The 12,359-nt window shown below is 53.3% G+C and overlaps 6 protein-coding genes across 6 annotated transcripts; 2 read left to right on the top strand and 4 right to left on the bottom strand.

Annotated features, from left to right (window-relative positions):
* The first annotated feature begins 41 nt into the window (after positions 1-41).
* BO86DRAFT_132507 (F-box domain protein) lies at positions 42-1,638 on the top strand. Its single transcript, XM_025666113.1, has 2 exons — positions 42-562; positions 645-1,638. Exons 1-2 carry the CDS (start codon positions 171-173, stop codon positions 1,561-1,563), a joined length of 1,311 nt encoding a protein of 436 aa, XP_025526195.1. The 5' UTR covers positions 42-170; the 3' UTR covers positions 1,564-1,638.
* A 695-nt stretch (positions 1,639-2,333) lies between these two features.
* Positions 2,334-6,245, bottom strand: BO86DRAFT_390482 (coatomer subunit gamma). Its single transcript, XM_025672402.1, has 6 exons — positions 5,710-6,245; positions 5,293-5,603; positions 4,261-5,227; positions 3,860-4,207; positions 2,988-3,803; positions 2,334-2,928 (listed from the first exon to the last, which is right to left on the bottom strand). The coding sequence occupies exons 1-6, from the start codon at positions 5,783-5,785 to the stop codon at positions 2,696-2,698; spliced, it is 2,751 nt and encodes a 916-aa protein (XP_025526194.1). The 5' UTR covers positions 5,786-6,245; the 3' UTR covers positions 2,334-2,695.
* Positions 6,246-6,410: 165 nt separating this feature from the next.
* BO86DRAFT_341946 (phosducin family protein) lies at positions 6,411-7,840 on the top strand. The gene is made up of 4 exons (XM_025669095.1): positions 6,411-6,497; positions 6,554-6,736; positions 6,854-7,209; positions 7,280-7,840. The coding sequence occupies exons 1-4, from the start codon at positions 6,460-6,462 to the stop codon at positions 7,432-7,434; spliced, it is 732 nt and encodes a 243-aa protein (XP_025526193.1). The 5' UTR covers positions 6,411-6,459; the 3' UTR covers positions 7,435-7,840.
* Positions 7,840-9,628, bottom strand: rsmA (putative bZIP transcription factor (Fcr3)). The gene is made up of 3 exons (XM_025672401.1): positions 9,168-9,628; positions 8,833-9,101; positions 7,840-8,734 (listed from the first exon to the last, which is right to left on the bottom strand). Exons 1-3 carry the CDS (start codon positions 9,294-9,296, stop codon positions 8,215-8,217), a joined length of 918 nt encoding a protein of 305 aa, XP_025526192.1. The 5' UTR covers positions 9,297-9,628; the 3' UTR covers positions 7,840-8,214.
* A 128-nt stretch (positions 9,629-9,756) lies between these two features.
* Positions 9,757-11,007, bottom strand: BO86DRAFT_390479 (uncharacterized protein). The gene has a single exon (XM_025672400.1). It carries the CDS (start codon positions 10,562-10,564, stop codon positions 10,208-10,210), a length of 357 nt encoding a protein of 118 aa, XP_025526191.1. The 5' UTR covers positions 10,565-11,007; the 3' UTR covers positions 9,757-10,207.
* A 129-nt stretch (positions 11,008-11,136) lies between these two features.
* Positions 11,137-12,359, bottom strand: BO86DRAFT_380629 (casein kinase 1 family protein; the record flags this gene model as incomplete). The annotated part of the gene is made up of 3 exons (XM_025670729.1): positions 11,137-12,167; positions 12,219-12,291; positions 12,348-12,359. 3 exons carry the CDS (start codon positions 12,357-12,359, stop codon positions 11,137-11,139), a joined length of 1,116 nt encoding a protein of 371 aa, XP_025526190.1.

Raw genomic sequence — 12,359 nt, 5'->3', positions numbered from 1 at the left:
CTCAAATGATATCATCAAATTTCTCTCCTCCGCAATTCCCGCTCTGCGCCATCACAGCAAGCATAAACAGACAATCGAATTTCACCCCTTTCTTTGCATTTTCAAGATTGTTAAAGAATAAATACACATACATATAGAGTCTACTATGGAAAGACCTTCATCTACCCATCATGACCGCCTCCACGTTGCATGAGATCTATCTCCCCACGGAGATAGTCGTGCAGATTATGTCCTATGTCTCCAACACTCCAGATAAAGCAGATCGTCGACAGGCAACTCTCTATGCATGCTGCCTCGTTTCGCGACAGTGGTACTCAGCCGCCATCCCATATCTCTACGAAAAACCCATACTACGCTTCGGGTCCTCCTTCAGCCAATTCGCAGCCACCATCAGCCCTCCGCTCCATGTCGCGCGCAAAAACAAGCTGAAGCTCGGCTCCTACGTGCGCCGACTCGATCTGAGCGGCCTCGTCCATCACAGCTCTCCGAGCCTAACAGCAAGACTTCTGGGCAAAGTCAAAGAAAATCTAGTCGTCTTCTCTGCACCGCGTGTATCATTTGCGTACGCCAACCTACATCCTAAACCCCATCCAACCGTTCTCATCTGCCCCCACAAACTAACACACATCGCAACCAACCCACAGAATCAACAGCCTCCCCGCCCTCTCCAAGTGCACGAAACTCCAAAGCCTGGACCTCTCCCTGGTCGGCGACTCCTTCCCCTTCCTTGAATTCAAGCGCGCGCTCAGCCACCTCACCAGACTGACGACCCTCCGCCTCCCGCGCACCCACCACCTCACCCCTCCGCCTCCATCCACCGCACCCTCCACAGCCACATCCGCGATCCCGTGGCCCCCGCGCCTCCAGAACCTGCAGCTCACCGGCGACTTCGCGGCCAACCCGGCGCTGGCGCGCTACTTCAGCTGGCCGGCGGCGCTGACGAGCCTGATCCTGAAAGACTGCAAGGACCTGGACGACTCGCCGCTGACGACGCTGCTCCTCAGCGACCCGACCCTGCCGGCCGCCACGCTGCGCCGCCTCAAGATCGACCCGTCCAACCGGCTCCCGCTCACCTTCGTCAACCGCCTGCCGCTCACCCTGCCGGACCTCGACTACCTCAGCGTCCCTGGCGACGCCGTCGACTTCACCTTCTTCGAGAACCTGGACGAGCGCGCGCAGCTCCTCCGTCAGCCCGTCGCCTGGCGCACGCTCGAGCTCGACCGCCCGTGCTCCGAGGACACCGCCGCCAGTCTCATGTACTTCACGCCGGGGACGCTCGTGCACGCGCTGCAGAACGGGCTGGCCCACGTGCGGGCCGTGGGGATCTCCGAGGCGTGGGAGTTGAAGGGCGGGGAGGTCGAGGAGATCGATGCGGTGTTGCGGAGTCGGTTTTCCAAGACAAAGAAACAGCAGCAGCAGCAGAATAGTCAGATCGGTGTCGGGGGAATTCCGTCGCCACCTACATCTGTTGATGAGGATGAAGCTGTTGATGACGATGACGATGCCGATGCCGACGACGACGACGACGACGACGATGATGATATCGGTGTCTACTACCTCTGAAACAAAACCCTCTTTCCGAACATAACATCCAACAATCCCCCCCCCGGTATAATCCCCTCCAACACACGATGGTGTTCACCTATCTCAAGACTCCACGAGTCTGCACATGAACCTCGATCCATACGACATGTGAAATATATACCCTGTCCCTCATCTTCCCGAACCCACACTACAAACCAACACAGCCGACACTATAAACCAATATATATATCTAACACGACAGACAAATTCCCCCCCACCACACCAAAAGATATACACCCCTCCAAGAAAGGAAGACGAAGAACCTTGCACGACCAACACCCGAAAAAAGTACCATCCTTCCATCCAAACCTCTAACTTCATCACCCGCCATGCAAAACATCTGTCAGCATTCGCCTACCCTCGATTCGACCTTGGATCCCGCATCACCACAGACCAAAAGATTTGATTCCTAGTTACCTTTAAAAGGGCTTACGGTATAGTTGCGGATTGTATGTATGTATATATGTATGTATGTATACTCATTCGTTTCGGAGCCTCGACGACTCCAGCTTAGTGCTTATGAGAGATGAAGAAATTGAAGATACCTCTCGTCCTAACGATATAGGACTCGCGCTCTCTTCTTGCTATACCCAAGTACACTACACAATACTGTGAATTTTCGGACCCCGTTACTGGGCTGGGATTGGCATCCGTCATTAATCCATCGAGTACTACTCTCAGATAGAAAAGTACTCTCGGACAGAAGATTAGTACGCGAATTGTGAAGTTAACTCAGATAAGTGTTTCACGCATGAGAAGGTAGAAGCATAAAAAAGAACCTGAGATTGGTTGCTGTCACAGAACAAAGAGTCAACAGCAACTAAGACTCCACGGGACGTGATCGGTACGCCTACGTAGCAAGAATTTTGATCGCATCTAAACTCAACACCAGGATTATAGAAGACGAAGAAAAGAAGAAGACATTCGGATTGTTGGGTGGAATATAAAGTAGAAAGGTTCAGGGGGGAGAACAACAACGTAGAGAAAAATATAGTAAAGAGAAGACTTCAAAAATCTCATAATGCAGGACTCGTCGCCAATTAGATGCGCGCCTTTTCAAGAACATGCCTCCATTACAAAAAATTTACACAACACAACTGACCACAGGCATTTAGGCAACGGACGCAATCACAGCCGGGGCAACGCCCTCTTCCTCCGCCCGGACGGTGATCTTGGTCGTTACTCCAGTCTTGCTGGAGAAAGCCATCTTGATTAGTGCAGCCACCCGGCCTCCGGTCACGGTCTTGCCGAACAGTTTCAGGGTATGCGTGCTGTTGCTGAGCGCTACATCGGTGCCCTCCAAAGGCTGCAATGAGAGAGTCGAGATAAGTTGTTCCGTAGCATCTGTCCGGCAATTAGCACCTGGATCGCTCTCAGTTGACTGTAAGGAAGTATGTGCTTACCGGCAATGCCCTTCATGTTGCTGAGCTGAAGAGTCTCGCTGACCTCCTCTCCGTTGGCACCCGTCTGCTCCCATACGTGGTCGAAGCTGCCGGCGAAAGTAGGAATAATATAGTCGCTGCCCGTAAGGTCCAAGTCTTCAACCTGGTATTCGTCCTCGTATCCAGATTCCTCCGCCTCGCCAGTGGTGGGGTCGATCTCTTTGCTGGTGAACTTGAGAGTGTTGGTGAACGAAGTAACAGGGACACTGTGCTCGCCAGCAAGCTTCTTGAATGTGACATAGACAATACCAGGCTCGTTGGTAGCAAGCTTGGGGGCAGGAACAATGAACTCCTCTTCCAGAATGTCTTCCTCTTCTGGAACGGTGACCACGGTCACGTCCTCCAGAACGGTATCGGGGAGAGTGTTCTTGATATCGTACTGCAGAACAATGTGCTCCTTGAAAACGTGTTTGACAGCGGTGACGACATACTCAGTCTCGCTTTCCGTAAGTTCAACGGGAGCAGAGGACTTGAGCAACGTGCCATACTCCTTGAGTTCGGGGATCTGCATCAGCTGCTCGGCGTATTTCTGGGTAACAGCCACGGTAGCCGCCTCAGCCACTCCGTTGGCCTTGCTCTTCGGGGGCCCGGTGGTGGGTGCCTTGAGCGTGGGTGTCGCGCTGGTGAGCTTCTTCGTCCGCTCCTCAGCCAACGCCTGTTCTTGTGTGACGATCGGGATCGTGGAGACGTCAAAGGCCGCAGCAAATGTTTGCTTGTCATTCGACGTCACATACATGACGAGCTGGTGCTCGAACGTCGACAGGGAGTACATCGATTCTGCAACCGTCAGCGCACAATTCGAACTTGACCGCGATATGCCAGGCAGGACTTACCATTGCTGATGAACTGGGAAGCCTTCTCATCCTCCTCGCTCATCAAACGCAAGTTCAGAGCGGCGCGATCACGGACTTCATCATCAACATCATCCAAGCAGCGGGTGAGCAGAACGGAGACACTCGACTTGACCTCGGGGTCCTTCTGGCCAACGCCAAACTTGGCCAAAGCGGTCACGGCGGCAGCCCGGACAATAGCATTCTCGAGAACGACGCGGTTGTAGATGTAGCGGATGTACTTGGTGGGGTGGGACGTCTTAGGGCCTTCCACACCGAGCAGGTGCAAAATTCTCACGGACAGCTTGGTGAATTCGCAGTCCTCAATGAACTCACACAGATGCGCAAGAGCTTGTGAAGTAATTAGTCTGAGTCACAATTGCAAACACAAAGGGAAAGCTCACCGTCTTCCTTGCTTTCAGGGACGAACTTGATGAGGTCGAACATGCTCTCAACGACACTGCGCTTGAACTCATAACCACCCTCATCCCTCAAGATGCCGCTCAAGAAGGCCAGCATACCGGCCTGCTTGCTGGGGAACTTCAAGCAAAGGGTGCGGATAGCCTCAACAATCGTAATCTTGAACTCATCAGTGATATCAGCCATGAAACCGGAGATCTGCTTCATGAGGCGGTCGACGCTAGCCTCATTGCCCGTCTTCAGGAGAGTAGTGATGGCGAAGGTAGCGATGGAGCGGTTGGAGTTCGAGATCAGCGACTCGATATCGGGGTTGCAGACGTTGACCACGTGGGGCTTGAAGGAGGCGAAGTTGTGGAGAATTCGGATGGCCGCAAACTTGGTGATCGCGCGAGGCGAGGACAGGAACAGCTGCAGGACGTGAACAGCCTGGGAAGCTTCCGCGTCGGAGACATCGCGCATATCGCAAATAGCCTTGGCCGCTTCGAAGTTGACCATCTCGTGCTTGTGTCGGAGCCAGCCATCAAGCATCTGCATCATCGGTTTCCGCAAGCCAGGGTCCTCCTCCGCCAACTTGGCCGCCAATCGCACCAGAAGAACAAGCGCAGCAGGGCTCTTGACCACCCCGGCCGCACCATACTGCTGCACCATCTTGACGAGGGCCATCCGGTCGTGGGAGCGCATCTGGTACAGGAGTCCGATCGCGTGGTACTGGGTCATGAAGTTCGACTGCGAGATGGCGTGGGACTGGGAGCTGCCGCCGAAACCAAGGAAACCGGTCGACTGCTTGCCGCCAGATGCTGCCTCCTGAGTCTCACTCTGCCATCTGCGAACGACATCACGCGCGATAGGGAGAAGGTGGTAGGATGACACCAGGGCTGCGGAGGAAACTGACGGGGTCTTATCAACGATGGCGGTCTTGATCAATCGCTCGATACCTTGCACGGTGGTGGCCTTTATAGGTTCGACAACGGTCAGCTACTTCCTTTCGTAATTCAGAGTATAGGGTCGGCGCCTACGTCGATGATGCGGCACAAGGCACGGATGGCGTTCGCCCGGTAGAGGACATCACTGCCCACAGCCGTGTCCTTCATAATGATACTGGTCGACATGATCACATCCTCGGCGGTGTTTGCCAATTCCTTCAGGATCAGGTAGACCATTTGCCGGAGGGAGGGGTCCTTATTCTGGAACAGCTTCGAAATGCCGAAGAACAGGGTGGTGGCCTCATTCGTGGGGAACTGCTCCCCAGTGAACAGGAGGACCGCGATCTTGGTCAGGAGAGTGCGGCATGTCCGAGGAGATATCGGGGAGGAATTGAACAAGCGGGCTAATCCAACGCAAGTGGTGCAAGACCGTCGTCAGTAAGGATTATCGAGTTTGAATGCGACGGTTGCAGGAGTGTGTAACACAAAGAGAGGACTGAAGAGGCTCACCATCTTGAAATACGGAGGTCCGGTCCAACTTGATCATGGTCTGGTCGGCGTCCTCATCTTTCTTAACGTAACTCATGATGACTGATGGGCTGCAGGGATTGCCGCAGCAGCAATGAGGTTATATTGCGGTCTTCAGACTAGCAAAGGGAGAAGCCCCGTAGGAGGTGAAGGTGGTTGATAGTGGGTGGGGGGTGGGTGGAAGGATGGATCAATCAATGGTGGCTTTGAATAAGGGCGGGTTTCGTATGACGGTTCGGACGTTGTGCAGGCGGTGGATTAAGCACTACGGCGCCCTCATTATCCTTCCGAGGAGGAAAGAAGAGACAGAAAAGAAGAAGGCCAAAAGAAAGCAATCAGCAAGTGGTGCCCGTCCCGAGGGAGAAGTCGCGAAGCAACAGGGACAATTGAGAGGGCAGAAGGTGGAGGAGGTGGAGGATGTTTTGGGGCCAGACTGGAAGCAGTAGCAGCAGTAGTAGTAGCCGTGGTAGCAGTAGTAGCAGCGGGAGCCGTAAGTACAGTAGCAGCAGCTCCTCCTCGTTCCTGCCCGGCGGCCAACACAATCTCCAGGTGGCCTTCCGCGTTTCTGTGGGCGGCTGAGCCACAGGGCGGTGTGGCTGCTTTCCCCCCTTGGGTGCAAACACTCCAAACATGCGGCATTGAGATATGCCCCCCCCCTCCAACATCATGTGTATGTCATTTGCTGAATCGTGTCAACCTGTTCGTCAGATACATTGAATCGCACTATTCACAATGCAGGTCGAAGTCAATCCCAATGAGGATACCGAATGGTCAGCAATTCTCTGACCACCATCCCCTCAACTGCATGGCTCACCCACCTCCGCAGGAACGATATCCTCCGCAAGCATGGCATCATCCCGGAGAAGCCCAAGGACCCCGAACCGTTGATCCAAGAGGCGCTGATCGAAGCGGAACGCAAGGCATATGAGAATAGACTCGAGGACAAGGACTTAGATGAGCTGGATGAGCTAGAGGACGAGGAAGACGAGGCATTTCTGGAACAATACCGGTACTGTGACCATGCGAGCAGCCCCCGGGGGGGGGGGGGGATTCTCACTCGATATCGACATGTCCAGTCGGGATCAGAAGACTTCCCAAAAAACTAACGTGAACTGTCAAACAACAGTCAGAAGCGACTAGCCGAGCTCTCGACGCTGCAGCAAACGAGTGTACACAACCAAGTCTATCCGCTCCAGAAGGTCGACTACGCCCGCGAGGTAACAGAGGCCTCGAACAACTGCTTTGTCTTGGTCCATCTCTCCTCGACCGGCGGCAACGTGGAGTCGCAACGGTTGACGGAACTCTGGCGGACCCTGGCGGCCAAGTACGGAGATATCAAGTTTTGCGAGATCCGGGCCAACATGTGCATCGAGGGCTATCCCGAGCGCAACACGCCCACTATCCTGGTCTATCGGAACACCGAAATTAAGAGACAACTGGTGACCTTGCGGGAACTCAAGGGTCCGCGCACGACTGTAGAAGGTAAGAGAGGGGGTCTACTGCTGACCTTCGTGTATCTTATTCGCAGACGCCACTAACCGCGGGTGAACAGACATCGAGAGACTGCTCCTGGATCTAGGTGCTCTCAAAGAGAGTGACGTTCGCCTGAAGAAGCGATCGGACTCATCGGATGATGAACGCCCGGCTATGGCTAAGAATAAGTCCATCCGGCCTATGGTCCAGGATGACGATGACGACTGGGACTAGACGCTGCGTCGCAATATCGGAAGACATGCTCTTTCGTCTCAATTGGGACGGGCGGATCGTGACCGAGATCAACGACGGGGCTCACGGAAAATTCCCATACCTACGGGATGGATACATCCTTAGGTATTGAGGCGGCAGTCCTATCGTTGAGATGGGCACATGTAGCAACCATATTGCACTTCCGGAGCTGGGCTCGGGAGAATGGAAGGCTTTCAGCTTTGAGCATTCTGCTCTTGCCGTCCTTATACTTGTTTCAGCTTTCCTACCATGGAAATGCTTGCCTGGCTCTTTACGCTCATACTTGGCCTATGTTAAGATCAAGACGATGAGATGACCAAGAAGAAAGTTACTTAAAATAGAACCTTCGAATGCGGTCGCCGACCATGATTTATAAGCAACATTGCAGGCTGAGACAGCTCATGGTAGGTGATCAGTATGAAGGCCTATATTCGCAGGAGTCGTAAAAATGGCCTAGATAACAAGTATATATACTTTGCGGATCAAACGACCACAGCATCGTTGTGATACTCCTATAATCTCCTTTTCAGCGCCAAGGAAGTCGAACAGATGAGGTCGCCCATGTCTTCCGAGAGCACGAACGCTGCCGACCAGTGCTCGTGTAAGTGTGTTAGTGATGCGTCCAATCGGACGTCCCATCATATCCCAAGCAGAACGCCAGATTTATCAGTAACATCCAGAAATCAAACTCGCAAGTAGATGGGTGTATAAAGTAAAATGAACGAGAGAGAAAAAGAATGTCTACGCTAGAAAACAGGGATATCATATCAACTCGTCACTGCCTGCGGCAGAGCTCTCCTCGATGGCCTTGCGCACCTCACTCTCTCGGAAGGCCGGGCCGGTCCCATCACACTGAGCTGCGCCCTTGAGCCGTTGGTAAACGTCGGCAATGTTCAGCGACCCTCGCTTGAAAAGCTCATGTTCTTGAATATATTCCCAGGTGGCTCCAGCGTCCAGGAGCCGCTCGCCGGTGACCTGACAGGTGGTCACTCTGTGGCGCGGCGGAAGCTCACCCGTCGAGTCGGAGGTCGGGTTGAAATCGGTCGGTGAATATTGCAGCGGTCCAGTCGTCGTCGGTTCCGAGCCCATAGATTGCTGATTAGGAGGCCGGAACGAGCCCGACGTCGCCTTGAGAATCTCATTTTCCGTGGTAAATCTAGCCAGCTCGCGCTTGAGTCGCTCGTTGTCCGCCATCAGGGTGTTGGATTCCTGCTCCAGATTGTTGACTTTCTCCTCAAGCTCGCGCACATGCCGTTCCTTGCGTTCGCGAAATGCGCGCTGACTGCCCAAGAGCAAACCATTAGTCAGCGGGCAAGGCTCCCTCGCATTGAGAACACCCCGCAGGGCAACCAAGGTCCAACGGAGTAGGGATTCACATACGCAGCTCTATTCTGTGCCTTCCGCTTAGACTGTGCTGGTGTCACGCTATCCTTCTCCTCGCTGCTACTTCGGCCCGGGTTGAAGTCGACCGGGAAGTCATCAGCCTCAAGGGAAGCCCGGTCAAAGCTGGGGTTGGCGACATCGTTGCTGGACACCGATTGCTTGGTCAGGGATTCGGGCGGCGAATGCGGGGGAGGGACAAAAGAAGAAATGCCATGAGCATCCGTAAAGCGTAAACTCGGATCGAAGGACTGGTAATTATGTGATCCCTGATGAAATGGCTCAATTAGGTCACTGCTTCTAAAATGGGGTTCGAGGGGGAAGAGGCTGCGAACAAGATGAGGAAAAGTGCCCTGGGCATCTTCAGCACGAGGCACTTGGTCCGGAGTGGGCAGCCCGTGTAGGTTGTATAGTGGATAAGGCTGCTGCTGCGAGTTGGGAGTAGAATAGAAGGAGTAATCCATCTCTCCTGCAGTTGAATTCGACGGGATTCTTTTGATTGCTGATAAATGCTGATAAATAATCGAGGAGGATCCGACGGGAGAGGAAAGGCTGACGCCAAGAATGATCGAGAGGAGAGTCGGGATAAAATGGAACGGAGATGGTGATGGATGAATCGATGAAGAAGAACGGGGCCTGGTCCACGGAGGGGGCTTACCTACGGAGACTCGGTCGGAGGACTACCTTTACCTAAGGCAGTCTAGACTGGATGGGGGCAGGGCCATCAAAAGCCACCAAACCAATCGAAAGAAAGGCAGGAAAAGCAATGAGGGGCGGCTCAGAGGCCCGAGGGCCGATCACGCCCCCCGCTGTCATTGGTTTGATCGGGCCACCTTATCCCTCCGTCCTTATTTGAACAATAAATAGTAACAACTTCCAATCTGAGGGACCGGAAACACTACATTTCTACCAAAAAAAAAAAAAAAAAAGGGATACCAATTGCTCAAGAATAACAATCTGTGGGATTCGAGGATTAGAGGCGAGGCTGGAGCTACCGACGTGACCCGAGCATGCTGATGCCCGAACATTGCCAAGTCCATCAGCAACGTGCAGCAGCCCTCCTCTGACTGTCCCTGGTGATATGTGATTGAGTGAGGTTTAGATAGAACGCAGAGTAACATGAAACATCATCAGTGAAACAACGTGAATCGACGCAGAAACCACCCCGGAAGCGACCCTAACCATTTTCCGTCGCCGAATACCCATATGCCGAGACGTGCTCCTTCCCTGGCTGCCCGAAGCTCTGTATGCTGACTCTAGTCCGCCGTCAAGTCTAAGACCCACACTGCATGACCGAAAAACATAGCACGAAAGCGCGGAGACCACCAAAGAAACAGCCATCTTCTTCACCTTCCACATACCCTTCCCCTGAACTTCAACGTCCCCACTGATGCGTCAATAACAACATTATGACAGTCTGAGAACAATAAGAAATAAAATCACGGATGACAAAAAGCACGCAATCGATATAGAAGGGGAACTGTAGGGCAGAACAGTCCGAGAGGCCGGGAGAGATTGTCGGGCAACAGTGGCTGGTCTCGGATGAAATTTGTTGTGCTTGAAAACAGGTTGTTTCGTTCTTGCAATCTCCTTCGGTCAAGCCATCCCGGTCACTGGATGTAGTCTTCACAGGCTGAACGATGATCGGAGGAGTAACCATGAGGACCGAGATGGTGAGACGTAAAATAGCCACAATTAGAACGTTTTCAGTCGGCCATCCAGGCCCTTCCATCAATGAATGGTATCTCGCTCTTCGAACGCGAAGAACAGCACTTTTTCCACGGAAGGGCCTGAGACAGCCGATCAACAAAACGTGACGGATCGAAGCGGCGAACCGGAAGACGATCTTGAACGGGTAACGGGCCAACAGAGAATGCAGTAAGGAAAGTAGTAAAGAAAGATTGGTAAAAGGGAACACCCCTGGCGAGTAAGTCCGAAAGGTTGACTGCAGGCTGCAAAAGGTCACCAGTATCGTCGATAAGCCTGGGCTCCTCAAGATAGATATAGAACAGTGTCAACACGCAGGAAGCTGGACGGAATCCCGAGAGAAAAGATCAAGCTACACTGCTAGGTCGCACAGATCAGTACCACTGAGCACCGTACCCATCGTCCTGCTTCGTACGGCTACGGGCGGCAAAAGCACCTGAAGCAGCAACCCTTGAAGCAGAACGCAGCCTAACGCCGAAGACTATGAGATTAGTCAGATTCCAGAATTCAAGTCGACCTCTACGTGCAGGGTCATATAGCAAAGCACCAAACGCAGAGGAAAGGGGTTCCCTACAACGGAACCTAGGTTTCAGATACTCACATCCTGTCACTCCCTCCGACAGCACGGTTGGTGTCCGGGGTGTTGTCAAGAGTTCCACGTTCGATGACCTTGCGGCGCTGGCTGGAGATAGCACCAGGCTTGGCGGCAGCACCCGGGGTTCCCATGGGTGCAGCAGCAGGAACACCTTGACGGCGCTGCTGCTCCTCAGCCTCCTTGTCCTTCTTGTTGGCGTCCACGATCATGGCGGCATTCTTTTGATACTTGTAGACGGTCCAATCGAAGACGTAGTCATACTGGAAGGACTCGCGAACGAAAAGGTCGCGGAAGATCTTGCGGAGGTATGAGTAATCCGGCTTGTCATCGAAACGCAGGGAACGAGTGTAATTGAGGTAGATGGAGAACTCGTTGGGGAAACCACGGCACAGAACCTCGGTAGGCGTAGTCATCTTCTTCTCCATGATACGGTCGTACTTCTGCTTCTTGGTAGCAGCCTTCAGGCCCTGCCAGGGCAGAGTACCACGGCAGAAGTAGAGCATGACATAGCCGAGAGACTCCATGTCGTCACGGCGGGACTGCTCGACACCCAAGTGAGTGTTGATACTGGCGTAGCGAGCAGTTCCGGTGAGGTTCTTGTTTTCGCGGTAGGGAATGTGGAAGTGAGTCTTCGGGTCGCGGTACTTCTTGGCCAAACCAAAATCGATCACGTTGACCTGGTTACCACGCTTGCCAATACCCATGAGGAAGTTGTCGGGCTTGATATCACGGTGGATGAAAGACTTGGCGTGGATGTACTCGATACGAGAGATGAGCTGGTCGGCGAGAAGGAGCACAGTCTTCAGCGAGAACTTGCGGTTGCAAAAGTTGAAAAGGTCCTCCAGACTGGGACCAAGAAGGTCGATGACCATAGCATTGTAATCACACTCCGTACCGAACCAACGCACGAAAGGAATACCGACACCACCGGCCAGAGACTTGTAGACACGGGCCTCGTATTCGAGCTGCGGGTGCTTGGCCTTGACACTTTCGAGCTTGATAGCGATCTCCTCGCCGGAAATGATGTTGGTGCCTGGGAGACAGTCAGTAGAGGGTATTCGATTCCGGATCGAACGTTACATACCAAGGTAGATATCACCGAAACTACCGCTGCCGATCTTGCGGCCAATGCGGTATTTGTTACCGACACGCAAATCCTTGATGTGTCGTTAGCAATGGCCATGCTGGGGAGAGGTGTGTGGAGATCACTCACCATAGTCGTCAT

Source organism: Aspergillus japonicus, assembly GCF_003184785.1.
Source record: "Aspergillus japonicus CBS 114.51 unplaced genomic scaffold BO86scaffold_36, whole genome shotgun sequence".
NCBI lineage: Eukaryota > Fungi > Ascomycota > Eurotiomycetes > Eurotiales > Aspergillaceae > Aspergillus > Aspergillus japonicus.
This window is presented reverse-complemented; position numbering and strand designations above follow the sequence as displayed.